We start from the raw sequence: 19,886 nt of genomic DNA on the forward strand, positions 1-19,886 counted from the left end.
AGAACATAAGAACAGCCACACTGGGTCGGACCAAAGGTCCATTTAGCCCAGTATCCTATCTGCTGACAGTGGCCAATACCAGATGCCCCAGAGGAAGGGATCACAACAGGTAATCCTCACGTGATCCCTCCCCTGTCACCCACCTTCAGAGAAACAGAGGCTAGGGACATCATTCCTACCCATCCTGGCTAATAGCCATTGATGGACCTAACCTCCAATAATCTATCTAGCTCTATTTTGAACCCTGTTAAAGTTCTAGCCTTCACCGCATCCTCTGGCAAGGAGTTCCACAGGTTGACTGTGCACTGAGTGAAGAAAAACTTCCTTTTGTTTGTTTTAAACCTGCTGCCTAATAATTTCATTTATAGTGGAAATAAGTAAATAACTTTTCCTTATTCATTTTTTCCACAACAGTCATGATTATATAGACATCTATCGTGTCCCCTCTTAGTCTCCTCTTTTCTAAGCTGAAAAGTCCAAGTCTTTTAAATCTCTCTTCATATGGGACCTGTTACAAACCCCTAATCATTTCTGTTGCCATTTTCTGAACCTTTTCCAATGCCAATATATCTTTTTTTGAGATGAGGTGACCACATCTGTACGCAGTATTCCAGATGTGGGTATACCATGGCTTTATACAGAGGCAATAAGATATTTTCTGTCTTATTCTCTATCTCTTTTTTTAATGACTCCTAAGATTTGCCTTTTTGACTGCCACTGCACATTGAGTGGATGTTTTCAGAGAACTATCCACAATAACTCCAAGATCTTTCTCTTGAGTAGATATAGCCAAATTAGTGCCCATCATATTATATATATAGTTGGGATTATTTTTTCCAATGTGCATTACTTAACATTTATCAACATTACATTTCATTTGCCGTTTTGTTGCCCAATCACTTAGTTTGGTGAGATCTTTTTGAAGCTCTTCAGAGTCTGCTTTGGTCTTAACTATCTTGAGCAGTTTGGTATCATCTGCAAATTTTGCTACCTCATTGTTTATCCCTTTCTGTAGATCATTTATAAATTAATCATTCATAAGATGCTAGGAGCCCTAATATCAGTAATAGCATAATAAAATCTCTGCAGTGATCAGTTGTCATTGCAGTGGCAATGCCTTTTCCATCCTTTCCTTATCATGCCATCAGCCTCCTTCCAAACTTTATCAAAGAGAAGGCTTTCGTAGCATGCCCTGAAAGTCATCAAATGCCAGCTAGTTTGGATCAAGTGGGAAAACACCTTCCAGAGTCTTGGAGTCTTCAAAGAGAGGGCTCCCTCAGCTGCTTCCACCCAGCTCAGGCTCTCTTCTGACCCCAGTTGTGACAGTATAGCCCAGGGAAAGAGGTGATCCAGTAAGTAGGTTGGTCCCAGATAATATGGAGCTTTATAAGACATAATCAATACCTTAAACTTTACCCAGAGACTGATGGGCAGTCAGTGCAAAACCTGGAGCACTGCGTTCATGGAATCCCAGCAATACCCTGTTCAGTAAATGAGTCACTCTTGTCTGCACTAGCTGGATGTTCATTGGGCTGTGTTAGTTGGAGCTGGCTAGAAAGAAAAGTTGAAAGAAAACTTGACACACTGTAGATCCCCATACTCTATTACAAATGCATATTACAGAAATGGGCATTCACACACATTCTCCACATACAAATACTACAACCCACAAATATATAAATGGCAGATTACACTTTCAAATGAAACCACTTCTCAGACATCTGCCTACATCATCAGGATGTATGGGTCGCAGTAGGCTTTTCCGGCACCTCTCAAGATGAAACTGCATAAATAAAGGAAATAGGCATCATTTCTATTTGTATGCAGGGGTGACATATACTTAGGAAGGACAGTATTTTATGTTGACAGTGACATTCATACTTAACAAAATAGCAATAGTACCCAACACTTTCCTAATGTCATTCATCTGCAGATGTCAAAATACTTTACAAATGTGGATCTGTATGATTAATACCCATTTTACAGGCATAGAAATTTAGGCACAAAAAGGACAAATGACTCAGAGAAAGCTAGTGTCAGTGGTAAGGTGGTAAGTCTGCACATTAATGGCACATTAAGAACATAAGAACAATCATACTCGGTCTGCGATTAGAACCTAGCTAAGTCTCCTGAGTGCCCTTCCCCAGCTTTAACCACTCCACTCCACGGCAAATTAGGAATCTAGTATTGACAGAGTGTTTTATTTTCAAATATTATTTTACTAAACCTCACAACCCTCCTATGTGCTAGGCAGGCATTACTATTCTATTTTGCAGATAGAGAATTAGATGAAGAGGCTATGGCCAAATACCAATATTTTCAAACTCAAGCAGAAGTAAGCTATATTCAGGTACTGAAATAAGTGGCATGATTACCAGGCCTATATACCTCCTTGTGATGGGGTTGAACAGATCCTGAGGCCTCTGCTAGAGGTCCTGTGGTCTGCCACACCCAATCCCAAAGAGGATCAGTAGCAAGGTCCTCTAAGAAGGCTAGAATGGCTGCAGGAGACTCCGCCTAACAAGGGCCAGGAAGGCCTTATAAGAGGAGCTGCTGGACCAGAGGCAATTCAGTTCCTCTGGAGACCTCAATCTGGGCAGAGCTGGAGACTTGCCTGGCAGAGAGAAAATGGCAGCACCATGGAGAGCTCCATGGACAGAATGCATTGGATACTGTTGAACTATGTTGAGACCCTGAGATGAAAGTCCTGAGGTGAGGGCAAAGATATGGCCTCCTGGGGGAGTAGGCGGGGGCGGGGGATGCCCTGAGAGCACCACTCTAATCCAAAGTGGAGTAACAGACTCAAAAGGACACTGCAGAAGGCACCGAGATGGGCCCCTGTTAAAGGTCTACCTTGGAAGGGGTTGAGTCACACAGGGTGTCTCAGCTGGAGGCTTGAGTTGCTGAAGGCGGCTTCAATAGAGAAAGTGCTGGCACATGCACTCAGCTGGAAAGAGGGTTCTCGTGAGAGTTGAGCACCGCCCCATTACACTCCTGCTCCCACTGCAGCCGAGGAAGCCTAATGTTAGGCTCACAGCTTTGAAAATGTCTGATGTCAAACAATGAGTCAGCTGCAGAGTTGGGGTTAGAATTTAGGGGCTGCTGCGCCCCAGCCCCAGGCTCAATTTACTAGATTATACTGTGTTCCTTACTGCCTTCATACTTACTGAATGAGTATTCAGCCTGGAATCCAGGATACTCCAGGAAGTAGTCACTGTGGAATTTGACGAGGACTACGTTCCCAGAGGAGATGAAGGCTGGAACTAGGCCATTTGCACAGTATTTACTCTCAGAACGGGCTGTGCTTGTGCCCCCATCATAAATAACCAGGTAGTCATGTTGGCATTGATAAGAATCCTCCAGATGGAAGGACAATATTTTCAGTGAGACCTGGCAATGAGAGACAAGCAAAGCAGACATCTTCACTGTGCGCTCAGTGCATTGTTTCTGGGACTCATACTATCATTAATGATAGTCTGTTGAGATATTATGGGATGAGTTAGGGTGCCAGAAAACATTCAAATAATAACGAGGCCAATTCTGCAGGAGTAAGCTGGTGATGTATCCAATAAGAAACTGTTTAGACAGGGCCTTTAGCATTTGTACAGAGCCTAGCACAATGCGGGCCCTACAGGAAATAACACCAACACTGTTCAGATAGTCCCTTCCATCCCAACCTATGCAAAGGGATCCCTCACACGCCTCACTGTTGGTGCACCACAGCCATTACTTTCCACTGCACAACAGTGCAGTAAAATTCCTATAAATTTGTAACAGGAAAGGGGGGAGGGTGAATCCATATCCAATGGGGGAAGGTATTTAGGAGAGTAGAATGTAATTACTCAAATTGAAATGTGGACATGTCACCATCCCTAACCTTATGTGCACTGGGAAATACTGTGAGGTTTTAACTCTATAGGGCTAGGCAGTTTCTAAGGCTACGTCTAGACTGCAGTATTCTTGCACAAGAAGCTTTTAGCGGAAGAGATCTTCAGCAAAAACTTCTTGCGCAAGAGCATATCCACACTGCAAAAGTGCATCAAAAAAGCAATGGGCTTTTGCGAAAGAAAGTGTCCAGACTCCATGGACGCTTTCCCGAAAGCAAGCACTGATTGGTATGCACAGAATAGCCACCAGGGCACCTGTGCTTTTTCCTCTTTCCTCTTTTTGCACAAAACCCCGTCTTCCTCATCCAAACATGCCTTTTTGCAAAAGAACTCTTTTGCAAAAAGGCTTCTTCCTTGTAGAATGAGGAATACCAATTGCACAAAACCCCCTCTGTTCTTTCGATTCTCTTGAGCAAAAATGCACTTGAGGTGTGGACGCTCCGAGTTTTTGTGAAAAAATGGCCATTTTTCTGCAAAAACTCTGTAGTGTAGACATAGCCTAAGTGTTTGGGCGGCTGCGAAAGGCTACTGAGGATAGGTTGGAGGAATGGGGTTCTGCAGAATTGAGAAGGTTCATTCTGCAGCTGTGGTGAGGAATAAAAGGAGAGAGAAAGAGAGAGATCTGGGAGCTAGTTTAACATGGCTGTCATCCCTTGGCTCAGAACTCTCGAGGCATATGCTTGATTTCAAGGTTCTAAGGCCTAATAGCCTCAATCTTATACAACGTGACGGGATCTTTAGAAACCACAATGGGTCTGGATTTCAATATTAAACCTTATTTGAAATATGGTATTCCTATCCACAAAGCACTACCAGCATCATGCTGCAGCAATAGGTCAGCTCTGACTCAGAGGAAAGAAATCTACACAGTAAGTCACCCAGCACCATTTCCTGCATTTTCCTGAGTTTTCCTTGGAAGTTTCCTATTCAAATATTGACTAGGTTCAGCTATGTTTCCTTAACCACAGTGAAAGGTGGTTAAGTCTGCACATTAAGTATACCCTTTAGAGACACTAAGAACAAAGAACAATCCTACTGGGTCAGAACATAGGTCCATTTAGCTCAGCATCTTGTCTTCCTACAGTGGTCAATGCCAGTTGCTTCAGAGGGAATGAACAGAACAGGGCAATTTATCAAGTGATTCATCAGCTGTCATCTGTCCCAGCTTCTGGCAGAGGCTAGACACTCCATCCCTGCCCTTTCTAGCGGATAGCCTTTGGTAGACCTATCCTCCATGAATGTATCTAGCTCTTTTTTCAACTCTGTTATAGTCTTGGAGATAGAGATGTATTGACGTTCATTAATTTGTTTTACTATCTGGAAAATTCCAGCAATGTTGTGCTATATCTTAGTGAAATTGCCATTAACTCAAGTCACTCACTCCCGGGTGTCCTAAAAACACAAAAATAGTAGCCTGGTTTGGATTTAATTGTGGATGATGTTCAAACAGGATAAAAACTCAAGACCTCCTCCATGTGTTGCCCAGGTAGGCAGCTGATAATCCTCTACTTCAAAGGAGGTGTGCTCCCCTACAGTCTCATTCTTTTTATTTGAAAAAGGCAAGTTTGAGAATGTGTCTCTCTCAGTTCTGTGCCCACTGAAACCAATACCCTTCCACAGATGAGTATCCGAGACAGTACAAAATGAACTTAAATGAGTTGGAGAAACTAGAATTCTGTGTACAAGCCAAAGTAGAAGAAGAAAGGGCAAGCCAGGGGTGGGGAGAGGAGGGGAAGGTACGTGGCAGAATGAGGGTCTGCTACACCCCATTCTCCACTGGTGGCAGGCATTCTGCAAGTTGTACAACTGAATGGGGGGGTCCCTTATGCAGCCTTAACTTGTGTCTGGGAAGGGCAGAGAAGAACCGGGGGCAGCCCAAGGTTCTCCATGGGCACAGTGGAGAAGCATGCCCTTCCAATTTGATTATTTTACATTACAAACAGCTGTTGGATATTCCACAGTGATCAGAATTCATTTGATTTGCCATTGCTTGTCTCTCCAAGCAACCCTACAGCAAGTAACATCAGTTTACCATAAATCCTTCCGGTGCTATCATTATCCAGGCACAGTCTGTTCGTGGAGGATAATGAGAAGGATACAGTGGAGACTCAAATTTCCCATTCACAGCAGTAAAAGTCTTGCCACATTGCACTGGGAACAGAAAAAAGATTAACTGTACATGGGAACCCCATTAGGCACCAACACACACAGATTCTAACAGAGCTGTCCACAAAGACTCACATGCATATATTGACGTGGATCGTGCCTTACAAAGAAGTCTTTTTATGCCACTCTAGAAGCATAGAAAGGGGTTGAGCAGCAAGTACAAAATAGACCTGTTGAAGGTTGTATTCCAACTATTGTAATGGCTCCAGCGTACATCAACATCACTTGACATTTTTAATTTAATTTTTTTTGCATATCATTTAAAATAATCATCCACAGCTCTGAGGCAGAATTGCAGCATAGTTGTCAGACATGATCTCAGGCCTTCCTCTGGAAGACTGGACACTTACCAGAACTATAAGAAGCCTTAAATATGGGCATAGAGGTGCCATCACTGACCAACTCCACAAGCATCATGTTCCCAGAAGACACTACTGAGGGGAGCTGCTTTGGTCGACACAATTTGTTCAGGAAGACAGGGTCACTCCTACTGCCTCCATCATAAACAAGAATATGATTGGAAGCACAGTCTGAGGAGGACTGGATATATAAGGAATTAAACTGCAGGAAAATCTGGAGAAAAATCATGGAAAGATTTATCGACACAACTCCAACTCTTCCAACAATTCACTCTTAGCAGCTGGCTTGATTTTATTATTAATTCAGTTGCTCAAGGAAAAAAATGTTCATTTAAAATGTTTATGTAATAAGTTCAATTATCGTTTAGAAGAGCACCTGGAAATCAATTGCACACTTAGATCTAACAAGACATAAAATAGCATTTCATTCTAGAACTGCCTCTTACTTTATGTGCTGGGAGACGAATCAGCCATACAGAGTTGGTATTATTTGGGTATGGTGATTGGTAGATGGTAGAGGAAAAACTTCCAGTCAAATTAGAGAGCAAAGTGCTATGGACCTCTGGGGGAGAGAATAAAAAGGTCTTAATGATACTGGATGCACAGAAAAAGCAGCTAATAGAATTAAGTGCCCAGTATAATACAGACACTCTTAATTTCCAGAGTGATGAGTCTGATATTGAAACACATACAAGGGAAGACAATTTAGTTTGGCTTCTCTTACAAAGGATTAGAATCCAGAAGGGACTGTTCCCTTTCTGATTATCTGTAACCACTAGGGGCAGATTCACAGACGCTGTGTCTAGACTGGTAAGTTTTTCCGCAAAAGCAGCTGCTTTGTGGAAAAACTTGCCAGCTGTCCACACTGGCCGCTTGAATTTTCGCAAGAACACTGACTTCCTACTGTCTGAAATCAGTGCTTCTTGCGGAAATACTATGCTGCTCCCATTCGGGCAAAAGTCCTTTTGCGCAAAGCTTTTGCGTAAAAGGGCCAGTGTAGACAGCTCAGATTTGTTTTGCGCAAAAAAGCCCCGATCGCGAAAATGGCGATCGGGGCTTTTTTGTGGAAAAGCACATCTAGATTGGCATGGACACTTTTCCGCAAAAAGTGCTTTTGCGGAAAAGCGTCTGTGCCAATCTAGACGCTCTTTTCCGCAAATGCTTTTAACGGAAAACTTAAACTGTGCCAATCTAGACGTAGCCAGAGTGTGTTACTGGGTGGTAGAAATGACATCTCCATATGCTAGCCTGGTCTCCTATTCCACTGGGAGGATTCACCATGAGGCCAGTACTGAAGCTGCGACACTTTATCAGGGATTTCCGCTTGAGAAGGATAGTTTTTGTTGAAGGCTGTGGCTCCAACAACTGGTGGATATTCGGAGGTTACAGAAAAGCTCAACTGATCAAGGCTACTGAAACAAAACCTGGCTGTACCACATGCTCAGCCTGGAAAAATCCTTACTTGCTGTCTGTTGTTGCAGCCTCCTCCTAGCCATCTTTTGGTTTCCAAAGTCTTTACTTGTACAGGCAGTCCCCGACTTACGCGGATCTGACTTACGTCGGATCCGCACTTACGAACAGGGCTTTCTCGCCACCTCGACCTCGGGGCGAGAAAAGTTGCTCCCGGTGCCCCTGGTCTGCTGGGGACCGTCTCCAGAAGACCAGGGGCACCGGGAGCAAAGCCGCAGCAGCGGCGGGTTCCTGCGCTTCTGAGGCTTTGCTCTGGAGCAAAGCCGCAGCCCAGGAGCGGCGCTACTGGAGCAACCCAGCAGCACCCCAGCTGCTCTGCCCCAGGCGTCCCCAAGTCAGCTTCTGCTGAAACTGACCAGTGCTGACTACAGGAAGCCCGAGGCAGAGTTGCTCTGCCCCGGGCTTCCTGGAATCAGCCGCTGATCAGTTTCAGCAGCAGCTGACTTGGGGACGCTTGGGGTTCTTAAGTTAAATCTGTATGTAAGTCAGAACTGGCGGTCAGTTTCAGCAGCGGCTGAATCTGGATGCCAGTTCCGACTTACATACAGATTCAACTTAAGAACAAACCTACAATCCCTATCTTGTATGTAACCCGGGGACTGCCTGTACAAGCTGTTATGGGCCCTATGCATGTCCTTTCCAGAGTGAAATTCACCTCTGTGCATGGGGCCAGCACATGGGCAGAGATTCATCAGCTAAGCCTCCCATAAACCATACATGCAGAGGTTTTTTAACCTGCATCATGGTGGATTTCAGCTCTATATGTCATCCTTTATATCAATGATGGGCAACCTAGGCTAATGAGTGGGCCACTTGAGAGGCCCCCCTTCATCTCAGTGGGCCACAAGATTGTCATAACTAAGATGGTCTCCCAGGATAGGATAATTTTGCTAATTGCACTTGCACACCTAGAATTTTCAGGGTGTGCTGACTGAACCGTAGCAGCACTTTGGATGCAGAGGAAGAACATGGCTCTTATAGTCAATGTTGTGTACAATCAGCATGTACCTCACTTCATGTGCCATTGCTTTATGTGCATGTCACTTTAGTAATACCAGTAGAAAAAAAATGAAGTGGATGAAAACCAGTGGAATCTGGCAACTTATGTGTGGACCATGGCAAACAAAATGTCTTGTGGGTCACACAGAGAACCGCAATGGGCCGCAAGTGGCACATAGGCCATAGTTTGCCCACCTCTGCTCTATATGCTTAAACTAACCAGAGTTGAGAGGGTCCTTTGATTTTTTTTTCCCCTTTGTTTGCCTGGTTATTCCAGAGAATCTTTCCTTTCATATTGCACATCCTGGAACTTTTTCTAGAAAAACTAAATCTGGTCCAGCAATGCTAGTTTTATCCACAAATTACTTTAAAACTGTGCATTACTACACAGATACATGCAAATGTCGGATCTCTTCACAGGATCCTCACAGCAGAGCCGACAGCCACCGTGGGGCACCAAGGAAAGGTGGGGAGCAGCTCTGGGGGGTAGGGAAAAGGGCAGTCAGCCCTTAATGCTGCCCAGTCCGTGATGCTGGCCCCCTCCAGCACCTCCTAGCCACATGGAGTGGTGCTCTGGTGCTCCCATGGCAGTTCAAAGGGTCCCAGGACTCTGGACGCCCCCATTGCTGCAGTAGCAGCAGTGGTGGCCAGGCCCTTTGAATGGCTGAGCTCTGGGGCAATTGCTCCCTTTGTCACTCCCTGTTGGTGGACCTTGATCTTCACAACTGCCCATCTGATTTTAATAGAAACCAATATGATGAGCAGTTGCTTTTTTTAAAAAAATGGTGCTCTATCATCAGAGTTTCACATTTCAGTCATTTTTATCAAAGATTGTAAGCGTTTTATAGGGGAGCATATACCACCTGATCCCCAGAGCTGCACCATGAACAAATCTCTTGTCTATTGATTGTATTGCTCCAGGGAGAGATTGTACAAAATATATTTATTTTTAAAGCATGAGATCATAGCACAAGAGTGGATTAAAATGAATAACTAAGGAATAATATTGGGCTTACTTACCACATTCATATAACTTATTGATTTTGGCCACATCTAGGTTACTCAGTCCATGCCTCTGTCCAATACGCACTCTGCTATCAGGGAATGGTATAATGGTCGCCTTGCCAGATGTATTGGAGAAAGCAAATCTGTAATGATATGAGGAAAAACACTCTAGAAGTTCACTAAATTATTTCATTATTTTACCTTCAAAACTCTGCCAAGTTATTTACTTTGGACTGCTGTTGAGCGTGATATACTGAAAATATACTTTTAAATTGAACACTGGATTTTATATTTACAGTTCAGAGGCTACTAACCAATCAGAGTTGGATAATGCAACACGTAGGCACTGATTCTGTGGTGATTCTGTGGTGTTCCCTGGAGCTCCAACAGAGAAAAATTAGTGGGTGCTGAGCACCCATTGACTGCCAAGCTCCCTCTTTGTCTCTCTCCCCCCATGTCTCTTCCCTACTTGTGGCCCCTCTGACCAACTCTTCCCTTGCCCTCTCAGCACTTCTTGAGTGCTGCAAACAGCTGTTTTGCAGTGTTCAGAAAACTCCAGTAGGGATGGGAGGAGCAGGAATGAAGGTGCTTGTGGGAGCAAGCAGGGCAGGGAAGGGTAGAATGTGGGTGGGGCAGGGTTGGAATGGGACTGAGAAGGGGTGGGGCAGGGCTTGGAGCAAAGCCCGAGGCAGAGACTGAGGGGAGGGTTGAGCATCCCCTGGCTAGAGAGGAAGTTGACAGCTATGACACATCATCAACCTAACATCACTCTCTTACCTGTGGTAGTGCATCACGGAAGAATAGTCATACTCAAGGCCCAGGTTATTAGCTCTGGTTGGCTTAAAGTGATAAAAATCACCTGTCAGTTACAATATATCATGTTTTAAAAGGCGAGTCACAGTCCAGTAACTAAACAAGAACAACAACAACGTCTGCTTCTATGTTGAATTCACATAGGCTGTGTCCAGACTCAGGGGTTTTTTCGGGAAAAGTAGCCTTTTTCCGAAAAAACTTCACCTGCGTCTAGACTGCAGCCGCGTTCTTTCGAAATTAAATCGAAAGAACGCGGCTTTTCTTTCGACGGCGGTAAACCTCATTTCACGAGGAAGAACGCCTTCTTTCGAAAGTGCTTCTTTCGAAAGAAGGCGTTCTTGAATGTAAATAGGGCTTCTTCGAAAGAGAGCATCCAGACTCACTGGGTGCTTTATTTCGAAAAAGCGGCTTGCTCTTTCGAAAGTTCCGCGTGCAGTCTAGACGCTCTCTTTCGAAAGAGGCTTGCAGTCTAGACATAGCCATAGTATCCTTCCCACACTGCTTTGCAGTAAGAGTTGATCACATACTGAAGTGAGAGGACAATATGCTTTAGATCTATGGTTCCAGACATCTACATTTGTGTATCTGGCAATGTAAGTACAGTGCAGTGGTCAGTGTGGTTTTTGCATCTCCCTCTGTGCCCATATTGTTTGTGGATTAGGCACAGATGGGGTAGGTAACAAACTCCAACCTGTGTAATTTATCTAACTCTCTGAATGTTCATGCTGAATGGGAAAGAATGGCCTTGAGGTTAAGGTGCTGGACTGGAACTCAGTATATGAGGGTATGTCTACACTACCACCCTAGTTCGAACTAGGGTGGTTAATGTAGGCAACCGGAGTTGCAAATGAAGCCCGGGATTTGAATTTCCCGGGCTTCATTTGCATATTTCCAGGTGCCGCCATTTTTAAATGTCCGCTAGGAGTAACGGTAGTTCGGAATAGGAAGCCTAATCCGAACTACCTAGTTCATGCCGCATGTAGCCGCAGGCACGGAGTCCGAACTAGCGGACATTTAAAAATGGCGGCGCCTGGCAATATGCAAATGAAGCCCGGGAAATTCAAATCCCGGGCTTCATTTGCAACTCCAGTTGCCTACATTAACCACCCTAGTTCGAACTAGGGTGGTAATGTAGACATACCCTAAGGGAGCAATTCCTAGTTCTGCCACAGAATCCCTGTGTGCCATTTAGTTATCCTATACCTCAGTTCCTCAGCTGTAAAATAGGAATAATAGCACTTTGCTACCTCACAGGGTTGTTGTGAGGCCAATAATGCTTCCTTGCCTCTTGTATATTAATTGTGGGATTATATTATGGTGGTCATATAAATACAGTGCAACCTTTGTTATCCGGCACTCTGTTAACCAGAAAACTTTGTTAACCGGCATTGCCCCCAGCCACAATACTGTCACATCTTCAGGTGCACAGGCCTAGCTTTGTTTACAATGATTGGCTTAATTTTTTATTTAAGAAGTACTAATCACCTTTAACTTAAAAAGAGAAATGTGAGATCATCTGCCTCACACTACAAAACTACCAATATTAAGAACTTGAGTTTTAATATTATTGTTCATTGGTTTTTCCCAGGTTGATGGGACCCTGAGGTAACCAAAATTTTTAGATAACTGGAATGCCCTAATCCCTGAGCGTGCCGGATAACAGAGGTTTTACTGTAGATAGAATAAAGGATGCCAAGAAATTATAGTATAGAGCTTCTATTTTCAGTGAGTTGAAAAGGCAGTTAAATCCATATTCAAATGATCATTGGGATGAGACATTTACAAGCTGGTTTTCCTTTTTTGCACCTTTTCCTGGACATTTAATAGGGAGACCCAGTGGGGAATTTACTTTGAGGAAAAGTTTACAGATTTAGAATATAATACTTTAACACTCAGAATAGTTGAACTAATGCAATTTCTCTCTCTTGGTTAAATGAGTTCAAGCATATAATATGGTACATACCTGGACTAATGTACTGCCATGCAATCACTACATACTTGTCCCTGTCGTTTCTGTTCTGTTCATGCAGCATCCCCAGTGCATGGTTTAATTCATGTTGAATTATTCCTTTTCTCATGCAACCCCCATTATGCACTGAAACCATCTGGGAGCCCCCAATCTTTCCAAAGTAAGACCAGCAGCTAGAGAACGAGAGAATATCATTCAAATTCATCAATGAAATGTAAAGGTTGGTGCTACCCCTCATTGCAGTCCACAGCTGACTGGTTCAGGGGCTGTTGCTGCAGAAAGAATCGCCTGTGTTGGCTAGCAAAGTCTTTTTGTTCCTGTGATAGTTTGTTTTAATTCTTGCCCAGTGACTGGACTTTTCAGCCAACATGAATGTGTACTTTGAGCTGGATTTTAGCTATAATTTTACTCTTAAACACAATCCATAGAAGAAAGAAACCTTTAAAAACCCTTTAAAAACATCTGAGCTGTTCTATAGCACGTGGAAACTGCAGTAACTATCACAATCTACAAGGAACACTGACAAAATGAACTGGGATCAGTGAGATTTCATCTCCAGAAGGATGTGTAAAAATCCCCCTTTCCATTACAAGTAAAAACAAATCTCTTAAAGTTTCTACCTACTCTCTAAATAATTCACCAGAACTGGCTGTCCTTACTCAGGAAGGGCCTGTGGCTATTAATAAATTGTCAGGAATAGTGACTTGATTCAAAGTCCATTGAAGTTAATGGGAACCTGTTGGGGTCCGATTCTGTTATATCAGGGGACCTGCAGGTCAGAATTGAGGTTCATCAGTTGTGCTGGGGAGGAAGCATGAAAAAAATGGTAGTAGGTGCCCTATGTTGAGACACACGGTCTATGGACAGAGCTCTTGTGGAGAGACAGGACTGGAATAGTAGGGATATGGCAGATCAAGAGTGAGGAGCATCAAGGAGGTCTGATAGGTAAGTGCTTGTTTTACCTGTTCTGGGTCAAGCCAATGAGTTGTCCCTGATGTCTAGAAGTACTTATTTTACTCACAGTTAGTTTTATAAATCAAAGAGCAACAGACTCAGTGAACTAGAACCTACCCATCCTTAGGAGAAATATGTATATAGTCAGTTTCCGTTGTGCGGTCTACAAAGTGAATACAAGTCAAGGTTTCATATTCTTGGATGGCCTCAATAATCAGAGCTTTCTCCTCAGGACCTGGGAAGCAATAGATATAAATCTTAGTTTAATATATACTGGAGTCATGTGGGTATGTGTATTCATGCATCTACATGTGTATGAAACAGATACTTTAGGGCAGCAGTAGCCTAGTTCTGTGGCACTAATAAATTGCCAGAAGCCATAGGATTGCACCTAATTATCTATCTATCTATCTATCTATCTATCTATCTATCTATCTATCTATCTATCTATCTATCTATCTATCTATCTATCTATCTATCTATCTATCTATCTATCTATCTATCTATCTATCTATCTCTCATAGAGTTTTGTGCATCTATATGTCTGTCTGCAAGTCCATTCATTCAAGAATGCCCCCTAAACGGTAAGAGCTAGAACCACCACATTTGGTATGCAACTTCCTCTTCTCCTTGTTTAAAGCAAAGTCGGGGTTTGGTTGTGTCAGGAAAAACAGGAGTGCCAGGAACAGGATTGTTTTCCATAACATGCAAAGGGAGGGGCTACTGTTTGGAGGGATGTGATATGAGAATGGCCACTGGGGACAGCAAGTTGACATAAGGAAAAAGCAATCCTGCAGAGTGTCTACTGAGGGCAGCTATAGCATCAAGTAAGAGGCCAGAAGGGCTGGGGTTCTGCCATTTTTCCTGCCACTAGATCAGGTAAGTGGGCCCACACTGGCTGGGAAACAGCCACCGTTAGCTACCCCACCCCAGAAGAGGCCAGAAAGGAGGAAGATCCCCCCCCATGCTGCCCCAGGACAGGCTAAGGGGAGGGAGAGAACCCCGTTGTCCCCCAAGGATAAGCAGGTGGATGGGGTGCACAGTCCTCACTGCCCTGAGCCCCTCCTCACCCCCAACCCTCACTTTTGCACCCTCTCATGCCCTCATCCTCCTGCCCTGAGCCCCTATATCCCAAGGCCCTGCCCTGACTCCTGCACCTCCCACACCACCAGCCCCCTGCCCTGAAGGACACAGGCAATACCAAGTAAGTATTCTAATATTTATATAAATTAACTAACATTCTAGCTGAAGAGGTGAAATAGGGGCTGGATCCTGAAAGTGCTCTGCACACAAGACTCCCATTGACTTCAATGGGACTCCCCACGCACAGAACTGGCAACATCAGGCTCTAAGGAACTAAGGCAAGATCTTTAGAGCAGTGTTTCCCAATTGGTGCTCTGCGGAACTCTGGGGTTCCACAAAGTGAAAGTAAGGGTTCCGTGAGAATGTGGCACTCCCCCACCCCCTCTTAAAGAGACAAAGGGTTTTTTTTTCCTCTACAAATTCTGGTGGTGTGGTTTTGGGGGTTTTTTGTGCTTGTTTATTTTACCCTGGCAACCCTAGGGGTTCTTTGAAATTCTTTTAAGCTGAAAATAGTTTGTGGCCAAATAAAATTGGGAAACAGTGCTTTAGAACATCGTAGTCCAGACTCTGAATTAAGATGGGCAATAGATTTGAGACCATAGAGCCCTGGGTGGTAAAGTTCCATGAATGAGCTGTAAGGGTCTAACTGCTTTATCTCTAACTGACCTGTTCCTCACTTGGCTCGTATTGCCTAATAGCAAGCTGTGAGAAATCTGTGTCCCAGCATTGGCCTTCTGGCAACCAGGGAAGTGAAAACCTTAGGAGGGTAACAGTGGGATAGTTGTGTGTAAAGTCAAGTCCACACAACCTATTGCATATGTTACCTTAACAGGCCAACCTCAGGGCCCAAATGCTACATGAGGAATTAGGACTGATCTACATAAAACATAATTTTGTGGAGAGGTGTCAGGTTGAAGGAGAAAATCTACACACCACACACTCACCACTGTCACATCTGGCCAGGGGGAAGAGGCTGGGAGAAAGTCTTCCACTGGAGGCCCCAATAGACTTTTGGTGGATGTATACTGGCAGTGTGGTGGTGCAGAGGTCAGGCTGACCCATAACCTGTGAAAGCCTAATCCATCTCTGGCTGGGAACAAGGGAATCTATTGTCTCTCTCCTCTACTCTGTGCCCACAAGTGCTGGTCTGATAGATGGAAAGGAGAGGATTTTCACCTCCCTATCTCTCCTCTTTCTCTCTCTCTCTCCTTTCCTCTCTCCTCTTTGCCTCTTAGCTGTTTTGCCGTGTGTGTGTGTGTGTGTGTGTGTGTGTGTGTGTGTGTGTATGTGTGTGTGTGTTGTTTTCTGGAAGTGAGGTGGGGGAGGGAAAGGAAGCATTCCAGTGACTCATTCTAGACTATGGGCCTTTGTGGCAGGAGGGAAGTGTTTCCTCTCCCTTTTTCAGTCCAGTTTCTCCACAGCTATTTGGCAGAACCAGGAAAACGTTAATTATTTCAACACTTGATGCAGCCTCATCACTGTGCTGAATGTTCCATGTTGAAATACAGGTCCCATGGTCTCAGTAGTTCTTCCCGGGCAGAAAAAGCTGGCCTAAGGGGCTGTTGGTTGGCTACTCACCCATATTAGCAGTGTTAGAATGAAATCTTACTGTAGGAAGAAGAGATGACAAAGGGGATGATGACGAGTCCGTTAGATGATTTTGGCCAAAAGCACCAGTTAAATGGACAGACCATAGCACTGCGATGTCTTTTTGGGCTAATGTCACCTTCGTATAAACGGGTCTTGCTGCCTGTGTAGATGAAAAAGATAACTGTTACTCTTAATTAAAAAAAAACTTAAAAGATAGACTCTCAGTTTAAAAATACTTAAAAGATAGAACCATGTGCATCCTACCATATAGGGACTGAAATTCATTCAAGGGTCTGTCTCTGCCAATGTGAGAAGGAATCACCCATTATCCAAAATGTCACCAGAGTCCTCTAACAGAGCTTCAGACTTGCAGCCTGTACAGTTTGAGTGTATCTTCATAGAATTAAAGATGGAATAGAGCTGAGCCTATACCCCGATTCAGAACACCTCTGATGTCTTAGAAGTCCATATCTGAATTCAGGCATGCTGAATTCATTCCTAGCTTTAGGACTCAGACATATCTCTAGTTATAAGACTCTGAAGCTAAAATAAAATAATGATGTTGACTTCAGGTCTCATAGCTAGCTGTGTTTGAGACCTAGTAACTATGAATGGCCTCAGAAATTCAAGCAAAAAAACCCTTAGTTTCGTCTTTGCATCAAAAATATTGAATGTCATAGGTTTTGCCCCATTTTATAGCTAAACAGAGTATTACTTGGGTTCATATGAAATGGAGGCTCTTATCTGCTTTCAAGATTTGTGAACCTGAGCAAACATTTCAATTAATCTGGTCTGAGTTTCCATTTTGCAACAAACCCTAGGACTAGATTACTTACTTGAAGAGAGAGAAAAAAAATGGGCCAAAAGAAAGAGAAATCTGAGAACAAAGAATTCTGTGTAGTAAAATGTGTTTAAACAAACCGAGTCATACTTTTAATACAAGGTTCTGTCAAATTTCTTCTGAGATTTTTCTTAGTCATACCAAAGGATAGCTCATGTAAGGAATCATAAGAAAAAATCATTTGATTTTTGTTTTAAATTGATTACCTTTATTGGATTTTAAAATTAAACCATAAATGGTTTCTTCTTCACTCTCAGAGAAGGCAACTTCTGCAAGAGATATCAAGGATGTGAAACTTCATATGCTTGAACAGGTAAATTATAAAATACTGTACCTAGTACCTGCCATGTTTCTATCAATCTTGGATGAAATTCTGACCCTATTCAAGTCCTTGGAATTTTTTCATTAATTTCAATGGGGGCAGGATTTTATCCTTTATGTGATGCTATATCAGTATAAAATGTAAATTGATAACTAACAGCAAGCTGATGAAGAAGTTGTGCCCCAACATTGTGTTCTTTCTGATCACAGTCATCTTTGTCTTCCCATGCTCCTTCCAATTGTTAGTTACACACACTCATTGTTTTTCATCCTAAATTGTAAACTCACTATAAACTCTCATACTGTGCTTTAATACAGTGCCCCAAACAAAGGGACCCAGATCCTGAATCAGGTCTAAAGGCTTTAGATACTATTACAACACAAATAATAAATCCAAAGGCAGTTTATAATTATGGAAGGTGCTATATAATTAGATGTTACTATTTTTGTTACATTTCCACAACACTTGACTCATGAATTTTGACCCATCTGCATACATACACCAAATATTGAGGCCCTGATTCTCCACTGCCTTGAACTTTGTGTGAAGAATGTTCCCGAACCTGAGTTTTCCACTCTCACTGGTGGTAGCATTTTCCATTGATTTAATTCTCAATTTGCAGAGGTGTAAATGATGCAAAATGACTATAGTGGAAAATCAGGTCCTAAGAACCCTTGTTAGCCAATCATTTGTCCTTTCTTAAAAACCGTCTCTCTCAAAAATGGCCTCATCTGTAAACAAACATCCTAATAATATATTATATACACATTTATAACTTCTGGGTGCAATAATGTAATACCAAATCATTCTTTCAATGTTTTGAGGACAAATGGTTATAGCTTACAATTCAAGATGTCTTCATAGACTCCTTGATGTAAATTATACCCTTGCATTTTACGTGGCTTGTATACTAGTTTTCCACATGCACTAAACAACATGTTTCAGTTAAAGCTGTTCCTTAAAACTGTTAAGAAACTCAATAAAGATTTAAAAAGTAATTACACAAGAAATAAAGTTGCTATTTGAAGTCTGTGATAGAGCAAAATGATTTCAATCTGGAGACAAGTCTCAGAGGGATTGCGGTATTAGTCTGTATCTAAAAAAACAACAAGGAATCCTTTGGCACCTTATCTGTTAGTTTCTAACGTGCCACAGAACTACTCATTTTTTCAATCTGGAGCAGAGGGGGAAAATGGCATGAGCAGCTCTAGAATCTAATGGCAATGTGCTGTAACGTCATACCAAGGGATTCTTAATAATGGACATTAGGAGAAAATATTCCCATGTAAGAAGAAAGGGGAAAAAAAACCAGACTGAAACCCACATACCACTGAGGAATAGTTGTAACCCAAAGCAGTAAAATGTGCCAAGCTCTTTGCATCTATGTACTTTATATTTAAATGAGTTCAGCTCAGTAAGAGGGCTGATACATTCCTGGCTTTCTGATTATAGTAATTTTCCAGTATAGTATAAATCACACTTACCTTCATAGCTTTGTTCAGTCTTCACCTACAAGAAAAATACTTTTTTCACACGCCAGTTCTGTCAGAAATATAACACATCTTGAAAAAGGGGAACTGAAAAGAATCTAAACATTCAGATGAATTTAAAATAGTTTCCAACTTATTTCCTAACATGTTAAAAAGTGGGGAAGGGGAAGATATCCCAGCCATCAATCAAAGAGGTAAAAATCAGACATAAAAAACAAATCTGTGAATGGTTCTGCTGTTTTCCTCTCACCTGGATAGGGAAGCCTATGCTGAAATAAAGGTGAGATGCAAAAAGGACCAGTCGAATCTTCAAATCCATCCTCCACCTCTGAAAACTTATCTGTAACAATGACTATGATACACAGTTCTGAAGATACCTGTTTAAATCGTTTGGTACCTCCTGTGTTTCTACCACATTCTGACTATTCATGCAAGAAGGAGGTGTGGCTTCCAATCAGCTCTCAGGAACAGAAAATAAGAGAAACAATGGACTTTATGTAAATGTGACAGATCTCTTGAAGAAAGGTGTCTAGAGCCTTGTCACAAATGTGAATGGATACTGTCAGATGAAAAATAACTGTTTTCAAAAGTCATTAGAATACATTTGATTATTAAAATAATTTAGTTCCTCTAATTCACTTTTCTCCATTTCTGCTGCTTACTTATTTTTGAATTTCACTCCCCTCAAACAATGAAAATAAATCAGTCAAATTCATCTTTGTTTTTGGCAGTTTCCTGTTCCATTCTCATGCACTACCACAAAGCTTCTCTCTCTGGGCTAGTGAAAACTTTTGTGTGGAATTCAGTCTTTCCCTGTAATATTCCTAAAATAAAATATGCAACATTTATATCAATATAAATATTTGTAATTTTCTTCCCCCAAACCATACATTTGGGATTTAAAATGACTGATTCTGGGTAGTTTCCCTTTCAAAAGC

General features: G+C 42.5%; 2 protein-coding genes across 7 annotated transcripts in view; one reads left to right on the plus strand and one right to left on the minus strand.

The window, feature by feature from the left end:
• The window catches only part of LOC102449934 (transmembrane protein 263-like), a 408,340-nt gene that overhangs the window by 31,847 nt on the left and 356,607 nt on the right, over nt 1-19,886 (plus strand). The gene's annotated exons all lie outside the window — the stretch shown is intronic.
• On the minus strand, nt 1,588-19,677 carry LOC106732110 (hatching enzyme 1.2-like). Of its 3 annotated transcripts, none has more exons than XM_025185336.2 (13): nt 19,199-19,674; nt 18,943-18,967; nt 17,343-17,405; nt 16,315-16,455; nt 13,740-13,857; nt 12,663-12,841; nt 10,664-10,745; nt 9,902-10,029; nt 6,859-6,974; nt 6,404-6,626; nt 5,920-6,038; nt 3,168-3,390; nt 1,588-1,783 (listed from the first exon to the last, which is right to left on the minus strand). In XM_025185336.2, exons 1-13 carry the CDS (start codon nt 19,265-19,267, stop codon nt 1,773-1,775), a joined length of 1,497 nt encoding a protein of 498 aa, XP_025041121.1. In that variant the 5' UTR covers nt 19,268-19,674; the 3' UTR covers nt 1,588-1,772. The 3 variants fall into 3 exon arrangements, with proteins under 3 accessions (XP_025041121.1, XP_025041127.1, XP_025041126.1); XM_025185342.2 differs by having other exon boundaries at nt 18,943-19,000; nt 19,199-19,261; XM_025185341.2 differs by lacking the exon at nt 3,168-3,390 and having other exon boundaries at nt 19,199-19,677.

This window comes from Pelodiscus sinensis, chromosome 4 (genome assembly GCF_049634645.1).
Source record: "Pelodiscus sinensis isolate JC-2024 chromosome 4, ASM4963464v1, whole genome shotgun sequence".
In the NCBI taxonomy this organism is placed as follows: Eukaryota; Metazoa; Chordata; order Testudines; family Trionychidae; genus Pelodiscus; species Pelodiscus sinensis.